This window comes from Stegodyphus dumicola, chromosome 10, assembly GCF_044657685.1.
Source record: "Stegodyphus dumicola isolate Sdum_Otavi_A_Nest chromosome 10, ASM4465768v1".
Classification (NCBI taxonomy): domain Eukaryota; kingdom Metazoa; phylum Arthropoda; class Arachnida; order Araneae; family Eresidae; genus Stegodyphus; species Stegodyphus dumicola.
The window spans coordinates 180,460,964-180,487,905 of record NC_140777.1 but is presented as its reverse complement, the minus strand read 5'-3'; the positions used below and the strand labels follow the sequence as shown (position 1 = coordinate 180,487,905).

At 31.1% G+C, this 26,942-nt stretch overlaps 2 protein-coding genes across 3 annotated transcripts in view; one reads left to right on the top strand and one right to left on the bottom strand.

Annotated features, from left to right (window-relative positions):
* The window catches only part of LOC118200620 (polyprenol dehydrogenase-like), a 118,457-nt gene extending 116,628 nt beyond the window's left edge, over nucleotides 1-1,829 (top strand). For both annotated transcript variants that reach the window (XM_085825943.1, XM_085825944.1), the window contains one exon: nucleotides 1,383-1,829. In XM_085825943.1, the coding sequence (XP_085682069.1) occupies nucleotides 1,383-1,607 (225 nt within the window). In that variant the 3' untranslated portion in view covers nucleotides 1,608-1,829. The remainder of the gene's footprint in view (nucleotides 1-1,382) is intronic.
* On the bottom strand, nucleotides 1,660-26,609 carry LOC118200621 (anaphase-promoting complex subunit 15-like). The gene is made up of 4 exons (XM_035372589.2): nucleotides 26,371-26,609; nucleotides 8,888-8,947; nucleotides 4,577-4,696; nucleotides 1,660-1,863 (listed from the first exon to the last, which is right to left on the bottom strand). Exons 1-4 carry the CDS (start codon nucleotides 26,491-26,493, stop codon nucleotides 1,852-1,854), a joined length of 315 nt encoding a protein of 104 aa, XP_035228480.1. The 5' UTR covers nucleotides 26,494-26,609; the 3' UTR covers nucleotides 1,660-1,851.
* Nucleotides 26,610-26,942: the final 333 nt, after the last annotated feature.

The window sequence follows — 26,942 nt, the reverse complement described above, 5'->3', positions numbered from 1 at the left end:
TAAATAAACTCAATGGCAATTTTTATCACATCGATCAAATTTATATCTGTTAAAATTGCAGACTGCTGGCAATTTGTCCCGATTCGACAACAGCATTCGGAGTTTCCTTTCTAATGTAACAACGTGTGAATTGCAAACCAGTTTCTCTTAAATAATGTTTCAGAAAAGTATTCCATTATTAAAAATGTGTTTTAAGATTTGAAACGGCATTTAAAAATTAATCTTATTATCAAAAATAGTTTTAATATTTTGCTGTTGTTCTTTTGTTCTATAAGAGCTCAAAAGTCCAATTTATTGGTACTGTTCTTTTGGGATTGTATTCAGAAATGTATGTATGTGTGTGTATACATGGGTATATGCATATATGTGTATACACATACATTCATATTTACACATGCATACATACATTTCTTTATCTGGTCCTGATAACAGAATTGTACCATTTCATATTATGTTGTTTATTCTTGACACTATCATCCTGTTGCTCTACAAAAGCGCTTGATTAAATTGTTAACTTTTATTTCAAATGATTCATTATCTATTATTAGTTAGTTAATTATCTATGCCAGAGTTTCTTACGCTGAGGGTCACAACCGGCAGCAGGAGGTCACCAAAAATTTTAGCAGTGTTGATACTTCTTTAACTTATTATAATAATTTTATAATTACAAAATATTTTTACACAATGTATCTTAAAGTAAAGATAAGACAATACAGACAAAGAAAAAACAAAAACCTTTTGACGTTTTCTTTTTATAATATAAAAATTAATTTTACTTGCTTTGCACGTCACGCTGTCATTTCGTCTGTTACTTATTTAAAATTTTCACATTGTTCTATATCTTAAAATTAGAAATTAAAGTTAATGATCTAAAACTGCGATAGTATATTACACTACAAATGAAAAAACTGCCAGTTTCATTCATGCGTGTGTCTGGTTTGTGCAATGCTTATGGGATCTCACAAAATTTTCATAAATATTATGGGGTCGCGAAAAAAATCTCGATAGTAAAAATGGGTTGCGACTGAAAAAAGTTTAAGATGCCCTGATCTATGCAAGTAGTATAATAGGTTTAAGTATTACTTTGTTTCTTACACTAATTTTTCAGTAGCATGATAAGTTTACTTAATTTATTAATATCCACCACTAATATAAGAAATAAGTCTACATATTGATGATAATCCATCTTACTAAATACAGATTTAGTCTGTACATAGTTTTTAATGTTTCTTTCAGTTAATATATACAGTTTCAGTTCAGTTAATAATTAAGTTATATATACTTTTGAATATCATAAATTGAATTACAGAATAATTTTGAAATTTATAAATCAATGCTACTACAAAATAATTTTTAAATATTTAAGGTTCTCTATTTTTCAGTCAGCTAAACAAGGAGCTGAAACAGCAACATTTGCAGCCTTAAGTCCGGAAATGGAAGGCATAGGAGGAAAATATTTAGAAGAATGCAGACCAGTACCTTCAAGTAAAATATCGCAAGACAGAGTGTTACAAAATGATTTATGGATAGAAACGTGGGATCGTTTAAAAGACTGGATACCCAAAGGAAATGCATTTTCTCATTGGTTCTTCCCAATTTCAAAGTGATCACAGACTATTTCAATCACAAAATACCATCATCAAAATAAAACAGAGCACATAATCCATAAAAATCTTTATTGTTAGTGTTTTTAATTTAATATAATTTAACGGAATGTGTGAATGGTAGACTTACAATAAAAGGAAATATGATTTATACACAATAAATAAATGTAAGTTCAAAATGAAGGGTCTATCTTATAATAATAAAATGTAAAACTTGCATTTTGACCCTCTTCAGCTCTCATCATCTTCAATGAAACATCTAAAAAGAAGTAAAGAATGGTAATGTTAGTGTATTTCAAACAATGTTACTACATAATTTAGGTTAAAATAACATTCCAAATAATGATTACTGGAGAAGTCAAACAACAAGAATCAGCGTAATATTTGTAAATTTTGCAGAACTAGTTATGATGGTTCTGTAGTTAAACCGTCGAAATGAGTCCTGCAAAATTAAAAAGTATTATGCTAATTCTTGTAGTTTGACTTCTTAAAGCTAATTACTATATTTTATATGGTCATTAAGTATCATAGAGAGGTAAATAGATTATTTTAGAAACTGAAAGTCATTCTGAAATAATATCAGTAACAGTTGAATATCTGTTTTAAAAACTGCTAATCGTGGAGGCGGGTACATGTAATATTGAAATTCATAATTTTAAGTAGCAGATGCACTGCTAACCACTAAAACTGCATTACAAACAAGCCAAAAGATGTAAATTCTTTTTATATAATTTTTATGTTTTGTATATTTATTTAGTTTACAATATATAATTTTTTGTAAACCCTTTATAATACAAAGATGAAATCTCTAAAATTTCAGGTATATTTAATAGAATGTATTGGGTTGCCAGAAAATGGCTAGAAGAGACAGGGTTGCCAGATTTGGTGCCAAACCGCCCAGTTGGCGACATGCCATAGACAGACGGAGAATATTCTAGAAAGAATTCTTACCGCTTTGGCCAGAATGTTCTTGAAGGCAGGCCAAATAAAGCTATAGAAACCCTGCCCGTACACAGAGTAGCAATGTATTGCGAGTTAGTGTATCATCGAGTTTTATTTTGAGCGTGCAGAGCTCCGAGAGCGATCGACCGAGTTGGGAGCTGTACTTCAGTGTTTTGCCGTGAAGCCGTCTTCACCGTTATAGCCCGATAGCGTGAAGGCTGTGTTGCTGATTGTTTCAGCAATACTGGCTTAATAGCATTTTGGGTCAGAGTTGCCACTGCTCACTTTAACATCCCCGAGTTTGTTAACCAAAAATTTGTTTAAAGTTTTACAAACTATGAAAGAGATAATAAAACAAATTCCAAATTTGGGCTTCTAGAAGCTCATATTAGGTGGAGGATAAATCTATTCAAAATTTGATGGCTCTAGGTAATGTTGTTTTATCACAATGTGAGAAACACAATTTATGCAGCTTCTTCATTATTTAATTTTGGTACTTTTCCGTTTCACCGGCGCAAATCTCGCCAAGCAGACTTTGTTGGCGACAGCATACAGTATACACATAAAAAATGTTAACAAATGTTAGTTCTAAGAATTTTTTATTTTAAAGGCATAACCATTTTAATACGGTTTAAAACTTTGTAAAAAGCTGATAAATGAAGACGATAAATTTCTAAAAAGACATTAATTTAAGAATTTACTATGCTTTCATGGTTCAACATTCCGATTCGGCGGTTCGTATCACGCAACCCCAAGTGATCTCATCTCACGTAAACTACGCTACGAAAATCTAATTCTCTCAGTAATTATCTACATTAATTTCAAGTTAAATCTTATATTAAATCTTATGGAATACAAGTTTAAATGCAAGAATTATTTCAATTCGTACGAATAGCTTACTCAGAAATTATGTAAAACTGCAGTGCTTTACTTCGCCTAGTGCATTCTCATTAGATTTGATGAATTGAACCCTTGATTTTGCCTTTTGTATATTTTTGCCTTCGAGTGAGTGGTGTGATTGCATCCTAATTAATTACTGCGAATGGTCTTAGGGCATAAAATTTAACTAGTAAAAATTCTATGTAATTGTATACCAATATTGAAAGAAACAATCAATCTGATAAATGGCTGCGACTTATTTTGAAAATGAAGGGTAAAAAAAGGTTATCAGAGAAGATATTTCGTTTGGCATCAGTTGTACCATTATTGGTGACTTATCGTTTGCGCCGACAAAATAGAAAAGTACCTTAATTTCTTTAAATAGAATACAGGGCGATAATATTCGGTGGCAATAATTTAAAAAGTGATTCAGACTTTTATAGTGAACCAATGCAAAATGCCAAAACGAAATTAATAGCCCCTTTGGGATAAAAACACTTTAACAAAAAATTTAAAGAAACCACTTTTAAGATACTGTCCATTAGTCTGATGCAAAAATAATATGACACACTGTATTTGTTGTAGATGATTTTGTTGGCAGTCTCGGTAGTAATTGAAGACTTTGTGACATGATTTTTCCATTCTACAGAGATTTTATTCTATAAGCTCAGTATTTAAGTTCTGAAAAAAATATTCGTATCAAAGGAAGACTAGGTACATGCATATTAAAAAAAAAAACCATTTCATTTAATGTATTTAAAATTGCATCTTATTTTTGAAATTGTCCAATAACTTTTGTGAGAGGGATATACTGTAGTTTGGCATTTTGGCATTCACTTTGCAGAAAAAGGATGAACATTCAGATGTACAGATATCTAAGATATTTCCAAGAATTTTTTTTTTTTTTTTTTTTTTTTTTTTTTTTTTTTTTTTTTTTTTGTGTGTGTGTGTGTGTGTGTGTGTACACGGATTAAGATATTATTATGTACAATAGTAGCTGAGACAGGCCTTACAGTTCCTGGCCAATAGTGTAGTTTTTTTAATATTATAGCAATTATGGTTCTCACATGAAATTCCCCATCATACTATAACATAATTTTTCATAAATTTGAACTTTACGCTATAAATTAAATATATACAGTTAAACTTACTTCAGTATCTTGATCGTAATTCATCTCTGCATCAAGTTCTTCATCATCCTCTTCATTGCTTTCACTCTCATCGTCATCATTATCATCATCTTCTTCATCCTCTTCATCTTCATCAAAATGCTGAAATAAATTACCTTGTATCAGATGATATAGTATAAGCAAATATTTAAAAAATATTCTACATAACTTTTTCTATATTAAAAAAATCTTGCTTATACAGTAGAAGTCTAGAAATCCATAAAGCCTGGGACCAGAGGTTAAGCGGATTTTAGGATTTTGCGAATTTCGGAACAGAAAATCATAATATTCAGACTCAAAGTGCAAAATAAATACGATTTCGCCTCATGCAAAGATTTCCGGTTTCGGATTCTGGTGTTAGAATCACTGTTGCTGTAAAATTTCAACAGCTTTTCTTTATTTTTCCGTATATCATACACAATCGTGTTGCAATTCCCTTTTATAATACAAATGTTTTAAAATGAAAAGTAATAAAACCATAGACATTTAATTGTAAAAAATATATAACATGAAAATACAATGAGTAAATGATTCAAAAATGACAAACAAACAAACAAAACAAAACAAAACTGAAGATTTCACATTATGCCCAGAAGGGTGTTTTTTTTAGCATTTTGTGTGTTACCTTTATTTATTAAATAGCATGTTCTTCTCACTTTAAAACAAAGAAAATTCAATTCAACAGCAATATAGCAAAATATTTAAAAACAGCATATCTTTAGAGTTTCCGATACACAGTCTTGCGCGCAGGAGATAAAAATGTTTTCTGCGTACAGTGTTGCCATTGCTCACTTTAAAATAGTCGAGTTTGTTAATAAAAAATTCATTAAAATTTACAAAATTTGAAATAGATAATAAAGCAGATTCAAAATTCAGGCTTCCAAGTGCCCATGTTCAGTTGGAGGGCTATGTTATTCAAAATTTGATGGCTCTAGGTACTGTTGTTTCTTCAAAATGCAAGAAACACTCAGGCATTCATGCAGATTCTTCATTATTTAGTTTCTTTAAATATAATATTTGGTGGCAACAGTTTGAAAAGTGAATCGACGCAAAATGCTGTTTTGAAATTAATAGCCCTTTTAGGCGAATGCTCTTTGGGCTAACAATATATTGGCCATGATTAATTTTTTTTTTTTTTTAAGTTGAAGAGAGTTTCATGTTAATTAACCAGTTACTTATAATTTCAGCCTTTCCTTTCCATATTTGTCACCAGAATGCAAATGAGTAAACAGTATTTAAACTGAGGTTTTTTAATTTTAAGACATGCGTGTGTTTCTGGCATCGCATAGAAGCTGCACTTTTTAGTTTTCTGCCAGCTCTAATAACTGTAATTATTCAACCTTGCATTCTATCGCTCCAGTGGAGTAGTGAGCCAGCTTCTAATAATATTTGATCATAAAGTCCTTGACTACTATTCAACCTTTAGTTTAAATTTGACTGTTGTATTTAGTCGCATCACCAGGAGTTGTGGCTCATTTTGTAGCACACAAGAGAGCCTTTGTTTTCTAAATTCTGTTTAAAAAAGATTACTTTTAACCATTCAGACATAGTGAAAAAAAACACCAGTTTGGGTTACTAGACCAATTTAGCACTACCAGATAAAGTGCAACCATACAAGTGGTGTCCGAACAACAAATTATAAATCATGTCACAAGATAATGCAACATTTAGTCTACCTCACTTCCCCCCCCCCCAAGACTGTAGACTCAACTGGCAACAGGAAGTCTAATGCAAGGCTTCAGGTTTAGATGCGATGAAACTAGCAAATATTGTTTATGGCAGAAGTTTGCCAGTGACCTGGAAAAATTAGATTCTGACTTTCTACTTTATCCAGTCGCAGAAGTAAAAAAGATCATGATAACAACCACTGTGCTTTGAGAATAGGCACTGAGCTGGTACAAAGGCATTGGTAGATTTTTGTTGAATGAACCAGGCAGTCAGAATTACAAATTTGACATATTCAAAACTGCCCTTGTAAAAAGCATTCCCAGTGGTGAAAAATAGGGTGAAATGAGAAGCGAAACTGTTAGGCAGATATCAAACTAAGGTAAGAGTTAAGAGAATGCAAGGAAAATACAAGTAGTGAATTTATTATATGGGGGGAAAAGGGGGGATGCAGAGATTATCTAAATAATATTGCCCAGGTTTTTCCTTCCAATTCAGGATTTTGTTGAATTATGAAACTCGAGTATGCTAGAGTGGTTACTGAAGCTAGATGTGAAGTTCAAAAGTAGGCAAAGCTCGAGGAGTGTGTTTAGAAGCCGAAAACAAAATAATCTCCCACCTACAAATTTTAAAACATGGCATTCTGCTACTTACTATAGAAAACTAAATAGCATAACAAAATGTACAGTTTATCTCTTATTAATTAATAATCAAGAAATCATTCAAAAAAAATAAAATCCACAAATACATAACAATGCTAAACCTTATCTCTGGATACTTTCCAGATATGTGTGAAACCACAGCATGTGTCAAAAAGCACATTTTTACCAAATCGGGAGTTAACGCCTTTCTTAGAATGGCATTTAGATTATGCAGAGTACCTGCTATGTTTCAAAGAGCTATGGATATTATTCCAAAGTCTGTCCTCATAAAATTTATATTAATTTACTTACACAATATAATAGTTACTAGAAATACAATTGATGAATACATTCAAGATTCATATGTTTATTCATTAGGATTCATATATTCCTAAGTTTTTCTTTTTTCGCTTCTAAAAAAAAAAGAGATTTAAAGGTAAATGTCACCAAAGAACTTCATTACCTTGGCTACAATATATCTCCAATGGAAATTGAAACAGCACATTCTTAATGAAAAATTATCCTTTGCTTAATACAGCAAGAAACTGCCCTAACATTTTGGTTTGTGCTTCTATTATAGGACTTTCATTAAAGATTTTGCTCATATAGCAGGCATACAATTAAACTTAAAAAGAAAAAAAAGCCAGGTTCACTTGGTGGTGAAAGCAGACACGGCATTCAAAAGATATAAAGCAACATCAATTCAAGCTTCCATCTTGAAATTTTCTGAAGCGGACAGCAAATTAGAAATCTCCACAGATACATCGGATTTTGTGGTAGCAGCCATGCTTATGAAAGTTGGACAACCATTTGCATATTTTACGGAGACACTTAACCAGTTCAAAGAAATAATAACACTACCAGGAGGCAAAAGTTTGCAGTCTTTTTGGCAACACAGAAATTTTGAGTGTATTTTGATAAGGCACTGGTTAATACGTATACAGACTATGCAGCTGTTGATCGTTTGCATTTCGGAAAGAATTTATCTACCACCCTCATACAATGGGTCTTTAAATCCCAAGAATATAATTTAACATTTAAACACACTCCCAGAAAAGAAAATGTTGTGGCAGATGCCTCATCAAGAATTAAATTAGTTGATGAGGGAAACAATTTGAAGTGTGCAATGTTGACTTTGAAAATATGAGATTCTTGAGAAAAAGTTATTTAAAAACTACAAACAGACTCAGAATTTAAAAATATTTATGCGCATCTGAAAGATCCTGATCACTTCTGAATACAATATGATGGGAATGAGAAACAGAGAAGCAAATTATGAAATAATTGACAATATTTTGTTTTATTCCAAAGTAACAAATAATAATAATGAAGAGCAGTGTGTGTCGTCCTCAATTACTGTTCAATGTTTAACTCAAATTTGACTGTTCTATTTAGTTGCATCAAAAATTATGACTTATTTTATAGCACACAAGAGTGCCTTTGTGTTCTAAATTCTGTCTAAATAAAAAGGTTATTTTTTAATCTTCTTACGACTTTGTCATTGTGTCAGACAGTGAAAATTTGCTTCGTGCCTGTTAGGATTATTGGACCAATTTAGCATTACAAAATAATGTGTCACCCTACAAACTCTAAATATTCTTACTGAAATCTAGCATTAAGCAGAAAGAAGTTTTAGTTTGTCTTAAAAACAAATAATATAATAATGTCTACAAAATGGTATTTTCACAAATGATTTGGTTAAATATCAAGACCATATTTTCTATCTCTGAATGTAACCATGGCAATTTGTGAATGAACTGAAACATATTTTCATTAGAAATATATTAACACGATATACACAAGGCTTAATTAAAAAAACAAATTGACAGAGAAGCGTACAAACTGTTTTACACATTCATTTCGATTTACAGCAATTTTGTGCTATCAAAACAACAATAATTACTTAGTTCAAGAACTTAAAAAATATATTGTTACTGAAATTTACATTACTGTAGCAAATTTAATGAGTGCATAATTTTATACTTACCTCTGATGCCGTTTTACCAATGGGAACCATATCCTTATCCTTTTCTGCTATTGAAGTCAGCTGCACAAAATACAGATAAAAAAAAAAAATTAAAACTTTGTTTTGTTAATAATCTAAGGTATTATCATCACACACATACAGGGGGGGAAAAAGGAATATTTTCATAAAGCATGACAAGTAGTTTCTATGGCAAAGTACTAAAAATGGCAGGAACTATAATTTTAATTAGTTTGATTTTAATGCTCAGTTTACAGAAATGTTAATTCATCCCATGTTGCATCATAGGATACAATATTTTTTTTAAATTTAAATACGTTTTAATGCTCAATTTACAGAAATGTTAATTCATTCCATGTAGTTCCAAAGGGAACATTTTTTATAAAAAAAAAATTAGATAGGTTTTAATGCTCAATTTACATAAATGTTAATTCATTCCATGTTGTTCCACAGGAGACAATATTTTTTTTAAAATTTAAATATGTTTTAATGCTCAATTTACAGAAATGTTAATTCTCTCCATGCTGTTCCATAGAAGACAATAGTTTTTTTTTTTTTTTTTTAATTTAAATATTTTCTGTTGTTGCCAGTCTTATTTCAAAAAATACCTTCAAATTCAAAATGATCAATTTAAGGGAAAAGGGAGGGGGATCATTGAAAAATACAATTACCTTAATACAAGAATAAGAAAAAAAGGAGGAGTGAAATTTTCAATTTGCTTCGGAAAGATTTTTTTTTAACTAACACGAATACATCTGTTTGAGCTAAAAACTTGTAAAGGAAAATTAATAAGATTTTTAACTGTTTAGGAGATTCAAGTTAGATATTTTAGTAAATGTCACTCTTACTGGCCAGGGTTCTAAACTATTATTTCTAAATGATTCCTAGACAATGAAATTGTACATGTTAAATTACTTCCTTTGGTATAACTGTTACATAATGCATTTTTTACTGACGAGAGTTATTATTTGTTTGTTTATATCTACTGTCAAACGAGAACAAGAGAAGTTTTTCATAAATTGAATAATAAAAAAATAGTCATATTTATTTATTCATGAAAAAATCCTCATATAATCAGAATTTTTTTGGTACACAGTTAATTACATTTTTCAGAATACAATATGCAATGTTATAGATAATACAACTAGTCAGTTTCTAATTGCAAACTTCTAAAAGAAGTGTGTTATCTCAGACAAATACAATATTCAAATATAGGTTTCAAAGTCCCATTTTCAGAAATGCTTAAAAAAAAAAAATACTTGATATAATTAATTTTTTTAAAGTCCCAAAAAAACCAACATTCCATAGGGTTTGTTTTCAAGGAAAATTGCCATAAATTGCACATTTTAAGAACTGTCAGAAAGCTTTTTTTTAAACTCCTACTATTAGATCACACTTTCCCTATATCTTGTTCAAATTTTCAATCATTTATAAAATACTTTTTATTCATCCACTCAAATTAAAATACGTTTTTTTAAACTAGTAGTGGATGACACTTGATGTTAATACAGTATTTTCACATATTAAAGTCAATTCCTACTTATTGATTCCAGTTTATCGGAGCTTAAGATATGCTATTTTTAAGACTTTCAAATAATGACCGTTTGTTAGGAATTCTCACGTACTGTAAAAATGAATTTTATAACAACTTATAAATAAATAATAGTACATGACTCTGATAAATGGGATTGTAATATTTAACAAAAATAAGTAGCAACAGTAAGACAGAGTTCTAAAGATTTTTAAAGTATATGGAATTAAAGAATTGTAGTTTTATAGAATTGGATGAAGTGGATGTAATGTCCCATCATGTAGCGAAAATTCAATAGTAAAATATCTAGGATGAAAACTCTTTGCAGCAGGTCAAGCATACATCGCCTTGAGTCATGTGAAATCATTAAATGGAATATTAATTGAAGAACTGGACTGCACAAAACTCACTGGAAAGGTTCCTTGCAATAATGAAGCATTACAAGAGATGGATGGAATGAGAAATTATGAACCACCATCAGCTTCATAAATTAGAAACGAAAAAATGTTGATAAAAAGTAACCAAAATAAAATTTTTCTTTGTTGACCTAAGTAGGAATTGACTTTAATTTTTTTATATATTACTTGTTTTTGTATGTGTGTTGTCTGTTTTTAACAGAATAAGTGAAATCTTCTCTACATAAAATTATAATTTTAAAAAATGTCACATTATCGAAACTGTCATAGTTTTAAAAACAATGTTATTTAATTAACTATGTCATTTGTTGTTAAACTGATTATGGTAAAGTATACAAGGGCTACCTGACTACAGAAGAAGATGGAAATCTTCATGGAAAACTTACTAAACTTGTATTTATGTTACACAAGAGTAAAACCATGATACAACTCAGAAAACCGACCACTGCAATTCACATTTGCATCGAAGCATCAGTATGAATAGTCTTATCTAGAGAGTTCTTATCTAGCCTGATTGACTTCTTAAGATGGAACCATAGATCTACTGTCAACCACTCAAAAAATATTCGGTTATATAATCTTTCTGAAACACCTTTTGTACCTGCAGGGTTATTGACAAATAAATTATGGATAGAACATTGAGTCTTTAAATTCCATAAATCTTGACAAAGATTTAAAATTTGATTCTCTAGATTCTAATTAAAAAAAATAATAAATGCAATCAAATTCTGATTATTCACAGGCTTAAACAGCCTATGTCTTAAGAAGAAAAAGCTTTTTTATTGCATACTAAACTAAACTTAGTTGTGCAACAGCCCTAGTGGGCCACGGCCTGCAGTGTCTTTTTATGCTTTCTTGACCTTTGGGCCTCGGAGTGCATCAGCATACATCCTGGGCAAGTGGTCAGCTTGTCGCAGGACCCCCAGTATTTAGTCCCCAAGCAAACTTGGTACTCATTTTATGGACCCACTCAAGGAATGAAAGGCCAAGTCAACCTATCCCAGCCCGGGGATCGAACCCCTGACCTATAGGGCAGCTGTGCGACACGCTAGCCACTTTCTCACCAGACATTTTTTTTTACCGCATACTGATGGGAAAATTACACTGCAAATATTAGTTAAAACAAAACTGACAACAGAAAATACAAAAAAAGAAAAGAAAAATAGGTGTGCTAACAGAACTGACAGCAATATAGTATTTGGCATTTGTTTTAATTCACAACAATATATAATTCAATTGATGTATGCAATGTGGAATAGATCAATACGAATGATATATCAATATGGATAGGAGCAAAATGGAATATATCCATATGGATATATAATTACAAAACAATTCTTTTGAAAACAAAACACAAACATACCTAGTATTTGTGCATAAAGCTGCAGAAAAATTATCTTTATATGGAATAGATATATATGTTACCATGAAAGACTGAAATTGGAGAATGTCGACTTTCACCGGAGAATGTCAACATTCACCAAATATGTCGGCGAAAGATCGAGTATTGCATTACATTCTTGTACATTTGGACCCTCACCAGTGTATGTCGACAATCACAGATATGCTCTGGTGTAGGTCGAAAAGAAAGGAGTATATGTACATGCTGTCATTGCAAAAGCAAGTGTTCCACAAATAAACGCAGTTGTAAAAGCAACGGCCTCTTGTGCAATTCAAAGTGTCATAATAGTTTAAGTTGTTGCAATAAATAAGATCACAGTCACACAGTGAAGTGACACCATTTTAAAGGAACGTGAAACTTATTTCAATTCATTTTATAATGTTTCAGAGTGAATTCTATTTGTAATTGGATTCTCATGAAAAATATATTAACATTCAACAAACTATTCTAAATTTTATGTTGTTTGGCTAATTTCATTTTTCAATTTTTTTATATTTTTAAACTAACTGAGAAAACCTGAAAAGCGAAGAAAAGCTTCTTTTACCGAAGTCCTTTTAAATATAATGAAAACAATAATAATTCACAGCGTATTGTATGGATAAATTGGTAATTTTCCATATATTGAAGTAAACAAAATTAAATATGAATATTAACTGATTAAACATTGCTTGAATTATCATATAAAAATTTGCAAATGTATACAGTAGGTTAACATAACTCAGGTCAAATGAAAAGTAGTTATGTATTAACAACCATCTTTGCAAAATTTCACAATTTTTTATACATGAAGTTAAAAATAAACACCAATACAAATTACTTATCAGGTGCAAGTCGGTGATTTTCATGACTTTTTTTTTAAAAAAAATCTCAAACTAAGTCTATAAACATTACTACAAATTTTAATTATTAAATGCAAATTTTAATTTGAAAATTGAATTGAAATACAAATTTTAATTATTAAATGCGGTCTATGTATGTGGCATAAAAAAAATAAATAAAACATATGTTTTCCATAAAATCATTTTTACTCTGTTCCCTCCATGTACACTGCAATGTGTTTTCCTTTAAAAAACATCAGATAACTGCACAAACCTAGCATCCCTCACACCTTCAGCTCTGCTAGCAGGCTATCTTCCAAATGCATCTCATCATTATTCCTTTTAGTGTTTAGCAACAAAATACTGTGTTTCTGCAAAAATTTTACTGGAGTTTCTTTCATTGCTGGCAAATTCCAAAAGTGAATTATTTAAAACTGAATTTAAGGTAAAAAAATATAATTCTTAGTCTATAAAAACTATTAGAACTTGGAATACAACAAAATGAACATAAAGAGAAATTAAAAGATGGTTACGAGTATGATTGACTGAAAAATGTTTATGTGCATGGTTGTCAAAATTTGGCATATTATGATAATTTGGCAATTTCTACTACTACAACTTCTGATAAGGGATGGAGGTGTGTATACACACGAACTATAGAGGGTGTTCTGATAAAACATCATGAAATGCTTCCTTGCATTATTGTACATAATCACCCTTTGATTAGAAAAGGGGAGTAGTTATTGCAGGATGAAAAAAAAATATGATGTGTATACCATGACTTCCTTGCATGGAATATTAAATTATATGCACTTTTGCCACATTTCATTCAAACTTATTTACTCCAGTTTCACTAGAGATATAATTCTCATTCAATTAATTCAATTCTCACGTTGTTGCAAGGCAAAAATACATAAAACCTCAAAATACTTTTATCAAAAATTGAAAAATATAAAACACCAAATAGTTAGAACAATTTTTACAATTAAAATTGAAGTTTTTTATGCAAAAAAAAAAAAAGTCATTTAGCCAATGGGACAAGAAGGCAGATTTTTTCGGTGCACAAAAATGAAATTTTACTTTTGGTCTTCCTCAGCAAAAAGACCCTGAAGGTGTCCAAAATAACTTAATTCACTATTCTTCAAAGCTTCAAATGTAAACAAATATGACTGCTATGGTAAAGAAATTAGGTCTAGCTGCATTTAACCAACTTTTAAATTGTGGAAAATTCTACAACTATTGCATGCACATTAACTAAAAGGATAAAAGCTTTAACCAGAAGATAAGAGCAACATAATTCAATCATTTTTCAAGTGCACAATTTACCAAAATATAAGAAAAAAACTGAGCTCATGGAGCCGAGTGGGTATAAATATTTTGGTGCTGCCAAGTGCAACCAAAAAGAGAGGTGCACAATCCCGTGTTATAGCAGTTCTAAATACAAAATTTCAATGTTCTGAGGCTACTGGTTTTTGAGTTATGCGAGTCTAAATTTGGTTATGCTTTAGTCTGTTCTTACATACACATGTCATGAAAAAACATGGTTAAATTACATTCAATAGGGGTCAAAATGGATATTTTCGTTGAAATACGATATCTGAAAATTTTCACGATTACAATACTTCCTTTACTTCGTACAAGGAAGTAAAACAAAAAAGCATCGATTATGCCTATAATAACTATGAAGTGACAGGTCGATAAATAACTGGTGCAATCTTCCCACTGACAAGTAACAACAATTTTAAATTTGAACAAATAACTAAAAAAAAAAAACATTTTTTATTTGATGTGTGTGTATGACTTGCAACGTGTCAAAAATGCCTAAACAAAATGATTTAAGCTTGAAAGAAAGGAATAAATTGCTGAAAGATTATGATACATTTGATAAATGCAGACAAAGAGAAGTAGCTTTGAAAATAGGCATTTCCCAAACAGCATTCTGCAATTTACAAAGAAATAAGAAAATGCAAAAGGGATGGAAAATCAAGAGACATTGAAATCGCTTGTAAGGTATTTCTCCCGCCTTCCTAGCGTGCCTTCGTGGAGTAGTGGCCTGCACACCGACTCGGTATTTCAGAGATCCGTGGTTCGATTCCTGGTGAAGGCGTTGCTAATTTTTCAATCTTGTCTTGCCTGTTTCAAAAAATCCTAATATCTCTACAGTGGCGCCCAAACTAAAAGGGCTGTGGATGATGACTCTGCACACCCAGGATTTGGCGATTGGGTCCCCTAAAAACCCCAGTCGCCCTTTAAAAGGGGGAGTATGTAAGGTATTTCTCCCGCCTTCCTAGCATGCCTTCATGGTGTAGTGGTCAGCACACTGAGCTGGTATTTCAGAGGTTCGTGATTCGACTTCCAGCAAAGGAGTTGCTAATTTTTCAATCTCTCTTGCCTGCTCCAAAAAGTCCTACTGTCTCTACACACTCTTCTAGAATGGTTTCAAACTACGAGACTAAAAAATATTTCTAGGAATATAGTATAACAAGAAGAAAAAAGTCCTAGAGTATTTTAGCTGTAGATTTCACTAAAATGCTAGGAGAAATTTTCATTTCAAATGATAGGATGGCCCACAAATGGAAAAAGAGAAACAACATTGTTTATTGTAAACTATTCCGGGTGAAGCAAATGGCAGATCATCATTCGGTTGAGAAATGAAGGTATGTTTTACCCAAGCTTCTAAAAGAATACAAGCTACACGAAATTTTCAGCACAGATGAAGCTGGAGTACACATTACTGTTTAAATGTGAAACAGTAGCTGATGTTAAGAAATTAAAAGAATGAGTTACTGTTATTAATGTGCTGTATGTATGTAAAAATTAAAAAGACACCAGTGGTTATTGGAAAGACTAAAATCCTTGATGTTTAAAAGGAGTCCAAATTTCAGTTTCCAGATGCCCATGTTTGGGTGGAGATGTACATTATTCAAAATTAGGTGGCTCTAGGAACCGTCGTTTTAACACAAAGTGAGAAACATACATACATTTATGTACATTCATCATTATTTATATAACACAGGGTTCCAATATTTGGTGGCAACAATTTAAAAAGTGATTCGCCACTTATAGTGAATCAACACAAAATGCCAAATGAAATTAATAGCCTTCTGGGTCAATGCCCTTTGAACCAAAAAGGTCTAGTTTTTCTAATCTATAAATGGGATAAGATGCCAAGCTTTCATGTAATGAAGCATCCTGATAAAGCACATAGCGAAGTTACAGCATAAGTATTTTCAATAAGAATGTCACATCTCACGAAAAATTTTAGGCAATAAACAAATTAGGCAAATTTTGCATAAAATGAAGGAAAGGGGAGTCTCAAGCAGAGTCAAATGATGCTTAAAGACAAAGAAAATATAAAGTAGATCCCTCCTAAAGGCAGTACCTGATAGTTATACAGAAAAGAATTTCACATCCACACAATAACATCTTCCTAATCATTCCCCACTTACACTCTGCACTCTAGTTTGAAAAAAATGCATTAAAATTATATTAAGTTTTCATCTATTTTATATTTGTTGATCTCCACTGGTTTTGCGTTATGAACCTGAGCATAAAGTACTGTTGTAAAGTTTAAATAAGCAATTGCCCATGGTCTAAAAACAAATTACATTCATTCTTGCGGGAAAACTTGCATTGGTTTACGAACAGCCTTCAGGAACAAACTAGATTCAAGCGATTTAAAGTTTGAAGGATTTGGGAGTTCTGAAACACCTTTAAGAATTCATATTCAAAAAAATTTTAAATCCATCCTAGTTTCACAAAAAATATCACAATGGATAATGATGTTAGATGTTATATTTCAGTTATCTATGGAAGTGACTATAAAACATATACAGTCAAAAGTCGTTAATTCGGACACCCATAATCCAGACCTCAAAGCTACAAACTTTCTGCGCATGCATCGCATTGACGCATGCGTGTAAGACCTTTACGGCTGCGAATATGCATGTGCGCAGGCCCAAAATACGTTTACGCATGCGCGTTTAATATATAACGGACGGTATAAGCTAAGCTAAAATTATCTAATTCAGTTAATGTTGCAGATTGCGTTGTTCCTTAATCTTCGAATTGGATCTGGCTTATTATTTTTTGCAGATTGTTTGAGCAATTTTATAAAAGTAAGCTTGAACTTTCGATTATGTCAAATAGAATTTCCAATATATATTTACATATATGTAAAGGATCTACAAAGCGAAAGTATGTTTCAAAGTCCATTAAACAAAAAGTGGAATTGCTGCAAAAAATGGATAAAGGCATATCCTTTGTTTATCTAACCATTCCGAAATCTGTTTATCAATTTCACGCTGCTCTGCGGCGGGGGGACGCCGCGGCGCGCAATGAATTGGAAGTTGATCTGTCAGCACTAGCCTTATCTTCAGGGCAGATGTTTTTATTTTATTTGGCTTATAATTCCTTACTAAATCTAGTATTTCATCTCAATGTACTCCGTCTTTGATATAATTTAAATCAAATTCCGGTTGATCTTTACAATATGGTAACTGGTAGTTTGACAACATTTTGGAGGCGATAAAGGTTACTACCTGGCACTTTGGTAATAATGTGAGCAGTACTCAGTTCCGATTACGCATTATTTTGTGTGAGGGAAATGAGAGATCATGGGATATGTCATGTGATATTAATGGACGAATTACGGTTCTTTAATCGGAAAAGGGGGGAAATCGGGGAAAAATCTGAAAATTTTGTATTTGGCTTTATTCTGTGTTGTGTGAAACAGTGTTCGTGAATTTTTGGATCCCATGGCCGTAACTAAAGTGAATTCGAAATGGGTATTTATGTATGTATTAATTTAATGTATGTGCTCATTTATATTTTAAGTAGTGTTTTTGAATTTAATTATATTTTAATTAAATGATAGTTATTTTGTGAATTTTATGTTTGTAGGAATTTGGTATACGTTTTAGTTGAAGTAAACGTGCATGGAAATAATTTAAATATCTGACACTAAGTATTTGTAATGGTTGCGGTATGAATTCGTTGGTGACGTGTATAATGTAATAGATGATTTAGAGGTAAAAGTTTTTGGATATTTTATTTATTTTATATGTGGAAATGTTCATTACTTTTTCGCGATCAGGTAATTTATATATGTTCTTTTTACCGGGTTTAAAGATTGAGAAAATTTTCCTGCATTTTCGTGCAAATTTTTGTAATTTATGAGAAAATAGCAGTTTAGATGGATAAAGTCAAGAGTGTGCGCAATGCCATTTTTATGCAATTCTGGGATGTTTTTTTAAGTAAAAATAAGTCGGCGTGTACATGGTTTATGTGTATGTGTTATTTTGAAAAACGCGTAAGGAGTATGGTATTGTGCACTTTTTCCCAATTTTGCAGTGAATATTTGTCATGATTAAGCAGTTTTGTTAGATAAAATTTCTAGCATAAGTGTAATTCGGCTAGTAGATTGTTGGAAGAAGTGTTCAGTAGATAAAAAGAAAAGAAACATGTCTTTACTTCGTGAAGACAAAATGGCGGCGGAAAAAAAAATAGAGGGTTACTGTAGGAGAGTTGGTCGCCAAATTTTCGCAAAAAAAACGCCAAGTTACCATAATGTAAAGATCAACCCAAATTCCTCGTCATTATAATTCGCTTCCGATAGCGAAGAAAGTAAAGTAAACAAATAAATATTAAGCTTTTTTTTTTGTAAATTTTGATACCCTTTAGATCATAATTGTTCTTTATTTCATAAATTACGGTTTCGTATTTTTAATTTTATAATTTCTGCATGCCATCTTACCAGATTTAAACTGATGATCTATAATCCGGAATCGCCGAAGTCCCGACGAGTCCGGATTAACGACTTTTGACTGTATAAAGTTATATTTAAAATTAAATGTATAATTCTCAAACTTTAACATAACTCACAATTTTTAAAAAATTTTCCACATTTTTTAATGGGTAGTATATATTTTAAGGTACCCTTTTGGATTATCGCCAAGTTATTGTTTTCTTTATCATCAATTTGTTGTTTTATTTATGGTTACCTGAGTATTTTATGTTGAATGCTTTGGGAAAACCCTATTATGATGTTATTAGTTGTAATGCATAACTGCAGTAGTTTTAATTGTTCGGAAAATATTTCTCATAGCTTATTTCTTGGCTGTTGTTTAGGAAGTATGTTGCTTATTTTGTGCGTTACATCATAAAATGGCTGATGGTGGTAAGATTAACCTGAAGTTTCTGTACGATTTGGAATGAATAGCAAAGAAAATATTGATCAACTGCTGTGTAAATGAAGATTTAAATGGCTTCGTTCACCTCTCCGTAAATTACGGAGTGACATTTAAGGATTCGGATACCGAAGCTCATATCAACTCTATGGAAGGTATGTAGAATGTGATAAAAAGAGATTTTCGAAAGAAATGCCACCAGCAGTACAGAGGATATTTTTTATTTTTATGCTTGTGAATTTATGTTGAACAGCTGAATAAAGATTCTACTTCAGATAATTTTAAACAGCTTTTTGGATGCTGTTAAGGAATTTAGTGTGCCACATACCAAAGACACAGAAATTCCTAAATAAGGTAAGTCGATATTTCCTTTTTATACTGTGCAAATTAGGTAACATATATTTCCATTTTTATGTTATTTCCTTGTTTTATTTTGAATTAAAATGCAGTTTATTAAAATTATAATTTTTTATGTTTTAATTATAAATAAAATATATTTTTACCTTAAGTTCCATACAACTTGAATATTTGCTGTCAAACACAACTGCAAAGCTACAACCAATAGATCAAAGAATCATCCAGAATCTTAAAACAAATTATAAGAGATTTTTATAACAAACATTTTCTTCTTTAGATTATGGCGAAAACTACGATATTACTCTGTTGATAGCTACAAATGATCTATATGCCACATGGGAAGCTGTTAAAGAAAGCACAATTAGTAATTGCTTTCATCATGCTAAATTCATGCATGACGAAGAGAACAATCATGTCAAAGAATGTGACAATACCGATACAGCATTTCCTGAATGAAAAAATTTTAAATATGATGTTACTTTTTCTGATTATGCAAGGAATGATGAAGACTTAAAAGTCTGTGGAAAACTGAGAGATGATGTAATAAAAATTATCTGAGAAGATGAGAAAGAAGAGACCTTATTGAATTCTGAAGAGAATGCAGAGACTGTTAAGCATCGTAATGAACAACCCATAATGTACTCTATTAAAACTTTGAAAACATATATTCCAATTGAGCCTTCCTTTAAAAATGAATTGAAATGTTTACTTAAAATCGAGAAACTGGCTGAAAAAACATAGCATAATAAACAAAACCAAACATCCCTTTTACAGTTTTTCCCAAAAGTGTAATTCATATTTTTGATTACAGTTTACTTTCTACTGCATATCTATTTTATTATTAAGGTAAGTCTTTATTGCTGTTTAATATGTTTAATTTTGGTTAATCTTTGGATTATGGTAACTTGCTGATTTTTTGGAGACCAACTCTGCTACAGCAACCTGCTAGCTTTCGTTTGGACGCCATTTTGTTTTCACGAAGTAAAGGCATGTTTTTTTTTTAACTTAACATTTTTTTCCAACAATCTGCTAGCTGAATTACGCTTATGCTAGAACTTTTATGGAACAAAAGTGCTTAATCATGACGAAGTTTAGGTGCGAAATTGGGACAAAGTGCAGAATCGCCCACTGCTTGCCGCGTTTTTAAGAATTGCACATACACGGTATCATCCATGTACATGTCGACCTAATTTCACTTAAAAAAACATCCCAGAATTGCACACACTCTTGACTTTATCCATGTACACTGCCTAACTCCTAGCTAGTAACCTTTATCGCCTTACCAAAATGTCGCCATATTACCTGTTACTATATTCCAAAGATTAGCCATTGGCAAGGTAACATTTTTATAATTTATTTATCCACTATTTTAAATGATCAATATTAGAAATTACAAAGGTGTAAGACTTTTCTGCAATTATAAAACTATCAGATTATTTGCAATAACAAAACCAAAAACGACTTCCAACACTTATATCTAATCTATGCTAAAATATAAGTATTAAATAAGCATTAAATTAAATGCTTGAAAGTGTATCCTTTGATTAATCCTTAACTTTTCAATTCAAAAATTAAAAAGTTGGGCCTTTCTGTCTCAATCTTATAACATTTACCATTATTAAAAAAAAACAGTGAACTTAAGAATCAATTAAATACTTAATAAAAAATTAGATATTTTGTTATACAGTAAGACCCCGCTTAACGCTGTTTTGTTTAGCGCTGTTTCAGTTTAGCGCTCTTTTATTTCAACCCGGGGATTCCACGAAATCGCTCGCAGCATACGGGGATTCCACGAAATATTATGCAGCGATAGGTTTCAAATACATATCCGAAAGAGTGTACTTGTATTTCTTGTTTGGTGCGGTATTGTACAGACATATTTTGAAGGGGTAAATGTGGAAGATGTCGAAGAAATAATTCAAGAAGCAGCGGCTAGTCTTTCTAATGATGAGCTCAAGGAATTAACTGAACAAGAAGAAAACAAAAATGTTGACAGCAGTGATTCAGAAGAAGAGCAAAAAGAACTTTCGATGGTGTTTGTAAAAAGGAGTTTGTCTACCATAACTGAAATAATGGATCAATTCATTGAAAATGATCCGAATTTTGACAGGAGCTCAAAAGTAAGGCGTGGTGTTAGAGATACTCTATCCGTTTATGAAGAACTTTTAAGAGAACAACGCAAAAGAAAAAGGCAAACAACATTAGATGCTTTTGTCACAAAAAGGCAGAACACTGAAAACGCGGAAGGCTAACTAAATATGACTGACTTAGAATTTTATTTGTTTTTTTTTTAAGAATATTCGTTTTGTTATTTATATTTTGTTTTTATTTTTGCAAGAAATAATAATGTGGTATTAATTTGGGCTTTAAGAAATAAATGTTTGGTTTTATTTTTATTAAAAAAACATACTTTTTAAATTTAATACCTAACCAATTTCCTAGCCATCTTCCCCTAACCCCAATATTTACATGTAAAGATAGCCTCGTTTAGCGCTGTTTCGCATTATGCTTGCTCTACTTTGATGGAACGTATCCCCCGCGTTAAGTGGGGTCTTACTGTACTTTATTCAAATCTCGGGTACCAAACAGAAATTAATTTCATATGTTAAATACAAAAATTAAGAATTTTATCACTCCCAGTTTTATTGAAGTGGACAATGGAATATTACTGTCAACAATGGAATTGAAGTGGACAATGGAATATTACTGTCAACCATGGAACTGAAGTGGACAACTGAATCAACCATGTTAACAATGGAATATTACTGATTGATATAAATTACGGTTGATCTTTGGATTATGGTAATTTGGCGATTTTTTGGCAACCAAGTCTGCTACAGCAACCCTCTGTTTTTTTTTTTTTTTTTTTTTCGCCGCCATTTTATCTTCACGAAGTAAAGACATGTTTCTTTTGTTTTTATTTACTCAACACTTTTTCCAACAATCTACTAGCCGAATTACACTTATGCTAGAAATTTTATGGAACAAAACTGCTTAATCATGACAAATATTAACTGCAAAATTGGGAAAAAGTGTAGAATCGCAAACTCCTTGCCGCGTTTTTCAAAATCGCACATACACAATAACCATGTACACGTCAACTTATTTTTACTTAAAAAAACATCCCAGAATTGCATAAAAATGGCATTGCGCACACTCTTGACTTTATCCATCTAAACTGCTATTTTCTCATAAATTACAAAAATTTGCACGAAAATGCAGGAAAATTTTATGAATCTTTAAACTTGGTAAAAAGCACATATATGAAATTACCTGATCGCGAAAAATTATATACCCTATCCAAGGATGAACATTTCCACGTATAATATAAATAAAATATCCAAAAACTTTTACCTCTAAATTATCTATTATAAACGTCACCAACGAATTCATAACAAAACATTAAAAATGGTTACAAATACTTGATGTCAAATATTTAAATTATTTCCATGCACATTTACTCAAACGTATACCAAATTGCCACAAACATATAATTCACAAAATAACTATCATTTAATTAAAATATAATTAAACCATGTACACGTCGACTTATTTTTACTTGAAAAAACATCCCAGAATTGCACAAAAATGGCATTGCGCACACTCTTCACTATATCCATGTACACTGTTTTTTTCTCATAAATTACAAAAATTTGCACGAAAATGCAGGAAAATTTTGTGAACCTTTAAATTCGGTATAAAGGACATATATGAAATTACCTGATCGCGAAAAAGTATATACCCTTTCCAAAGATGAACATTTGCAAGTATAAAATAAATAAAATATACAAAAACTTTTACCTCTATATTATCTATTATAAACGTCACCAACGAATCTATAACAAAACATTAAAAATGGTTACAAATACTTAGTCTCAAATATTTAAATTATTTCCATGCACGTTTACTTCCACTGAAACGTATACCGAATTGCTACAAACATATACAGTCAAAAGTCGTTAATCCGGACTCGTCGGCGAATCCGGATTATCGATTTTTCCGGATTATAGATCATCAATTAAATCTGGTAAGATGGCATGCAGAAATTATAAAATTAAAAATATGAAACTGTAATTTATGAAATAAAGAACAATTATGATCTAAAGGGTATCAAAATTTACAAAAAAGAAAGCTTAATATTTATTTGTTTACTTTATTAAACATTTCTTTCAATGTAAGTTGTTTAAGTTGCTTCATTTTTTATGTGATAATACATTCTCTTTAATTCTTTAAACAGACATAATTTCTTGTTCAGTTACAAAGTTCCGCTGTTCAAGTCCTATAATTGCTGTGTCGAGAATACCGACTAATATTGTCAATTGAAATTTTTTCATTTTCAATAACCTCTGTCACTTTCTTCGCTATCGGAAGCGAATTATAATGACGAGGAATTTGATTTAAATCATATCAAAGATGGAGTACATTGAGATGAAATACTACATTTAGTAAGGAATTATAAGCCAAATAAAATAAAAACATCTGCCCTGAAGATAAGGATAGTGCTGACAGATCAACTTCCAATTCATTGCGCGGCGCCGCGCCGTTAAAGATAAACAAACGTTAAAGTTTAGATAAATAAAGGATATGCCTTTATCCATTTTTTGTAGCAATTCCACTTTTTGTTTAATGAACTTCGAAACATACTTTTGCTTTGTACATCATTTACATATTAATAAATATATATCAGAAATTCTATTTGACATAATCGAAAGTTCAAGCTTTCTTTTATAAAATTGCTCTAACAGTCTGCAAAAAATAATAAGCCGGATCTAATTCGAAGATTAAGGAACAACACAATCTGCAACATTAACAGAAATAGATAATTAAATAATTTTTGCGTAGCTTATACCGTCCGTTATACATTAAACGCGCACTTGTAAACGTATTTTGCGCACGCGCACAAGCATATTCTCATGCGTAAAGGCTTTACGCGCATGCACAGAAAGTTTGAAGCTTTGAGGTCCGGATTATAGATCATTCCGGATTATGGGTGTCCGAATTAACGACTTTTGACTGTAATTCACAAAATAACTATCATTTAATTAAAATATAAGTAAACCATGTACACGTCGACTTATTTTTACTTAAAAAAACATCCCAGAATTGCACAAAAATGGCATTGTGCACACTCTTTACTATAGTGAAGAGTGTGCACAATGCCATTTCCATGTACGCTGCTTTTTTCTCATAAATTAGAAAAATTTTACGAAATTGCATGAAAATTTTGTGAATTTTTAAATTTGGTAAAAAGGACATATATGAAATTACCTGATCGCGAAAAAGTATATACCCTTTCCAAAGATGAACATTTGCACGTATAAAATAAATAAAATATCCAAAAACTTTTCCCTCTAAATTATCTATTATAAACCTCACCTACCAATTTCTAATGCAAACATTAAAAATGGTTCCAAATACTTAGTGTTAAATACTTAAATTCTTTTCCATGCACATTTACTTCTACTCAAACGTATTCCAAAATACTACAAACATATAACTCTCAAAATCACGATCATTAAATTAAAATATAATTAAATTAAAAAACACTACTTAAAATATAAATAAGCACATACATCAAATTAATAAAAATTAGCTTACAATCCTAATTACTTTAAACTAAATCATAGCTAATAACAATTTTCCAATAATACCATATTAATTTATTTACTCCTTACATTTAGAACAATGCATAAAAATAATATCCTCAAATAATTAGAAATACTAACTTACCTAATCTTCTACAGAATCTTGAGTGCATGGCGGATCACAAAATGTCGCCAAACTACCAGTTACCATAATGTAAAGATCAACCATAATATCCTTCCTTTCACACAATCTCATTTCATACCCACATGTTGGACATTCATACTTATCCGCAATTAAGTAATTCTTTTCAATTACACATAAACGCAATAAAAATTTCAGATTTACTTTATATAGGGCCATGGGATCCAAATATTAAACAACACTGTTTCACAGAACATAGAATGAAACTAATGCTGTACAGCAGATATTTTTACAAATTTACCCCCTTTTCAGATTAAAAAACAGTGATTCGTCCATTAATGTCACATGACATATCTCATGATCTCTCATTTCCCTCACACAAAATAATGCGTAATCGGAACTGAGTACTTCTCACATTATTCCCAAAGTCCTAGGTAGTAATCGCCTCCAAAATGTCACCAAACTACCCGTTACCGTATTCCAAAGATCAGCCTAAATTACACTTTTAAGCATATACCTCTCAGTCTCAATAATTTTTCAAACATGTAACTGAAACTGCTTATATTCGGAGAAGAGCAGAAATACGTTTAATCCTAGTATCTGGTGCACACGGGATTTGGCTACTTTCGGCGACTTTATGATGAGCAGTAAAAACGGGACATATACGATGAGTAGTTAACGGGTCATTCAAAGAAAATATACAGTTAAACATAGTATATATACTATGTGTGTATAGTATATATATATATATATATATATATATATAGACGTTCTTTGGATCATTTTTGGTGTTGGCGATATTTTTCAAAGTCGCGCCAAGGCTGCACCGTATACTAGGATTTTATCCAGAAATATTATCTATGATAAAAATACACAATACAAATGAAATTCTATATGAATACAGTTTTTCAATCTGAACGCACTGGCAAAACCATGAATTTCACTACACATGGGGAAACTGACAATAATTATCTAAACTGAAAAAAATGTATGTATCAAGAATAGTTTAAAAAAGCATATTACTGAATGATTTTACAACTAACATACCCAATTTTGATGCTCTCTTTCCATTTGTGTTAATTCCAATTCATCATCACATGGCCTATCAACGGAAAACCAATGATGTTCTGAAATTCGTGGTTTTAAAGACGGAAAAGCAGGCACATTCATTTTATCGAAAAATTTTCGAAATAAAGTCTTTCAAAAGCTACTGCAGTAAAAATATCAGGTAAAGAGGGCCAAACGTAAACAACAGTCGACTACTTATAATTGGTGCAAGTTGGAATTAAGTCTTCTTACCCAACGGACAAACTGTAGCGCAGGACAAAATAAATAATAACGAAACGAACGAAACAAATAATTTAATAATGTTAAAAATTTTTGCCTTACTTCAGGCTAAATATATACATATAATGTATGTAATAATATTCTAATTTAAACTATTTCGTAACTGTCTTCTCTAACTTTACGAATTGTTTCCATTTAAAATCTGAGGCGTTGAGAGTTTGAAACAAAGTAATCGTCCACAATTATCTACTGTAGGGAAAATATTATTTTCAGATTTATCATTTTTTTAATTTAAGAATTCTATGTTTTTGCATATTTATTAAGTATCGTGT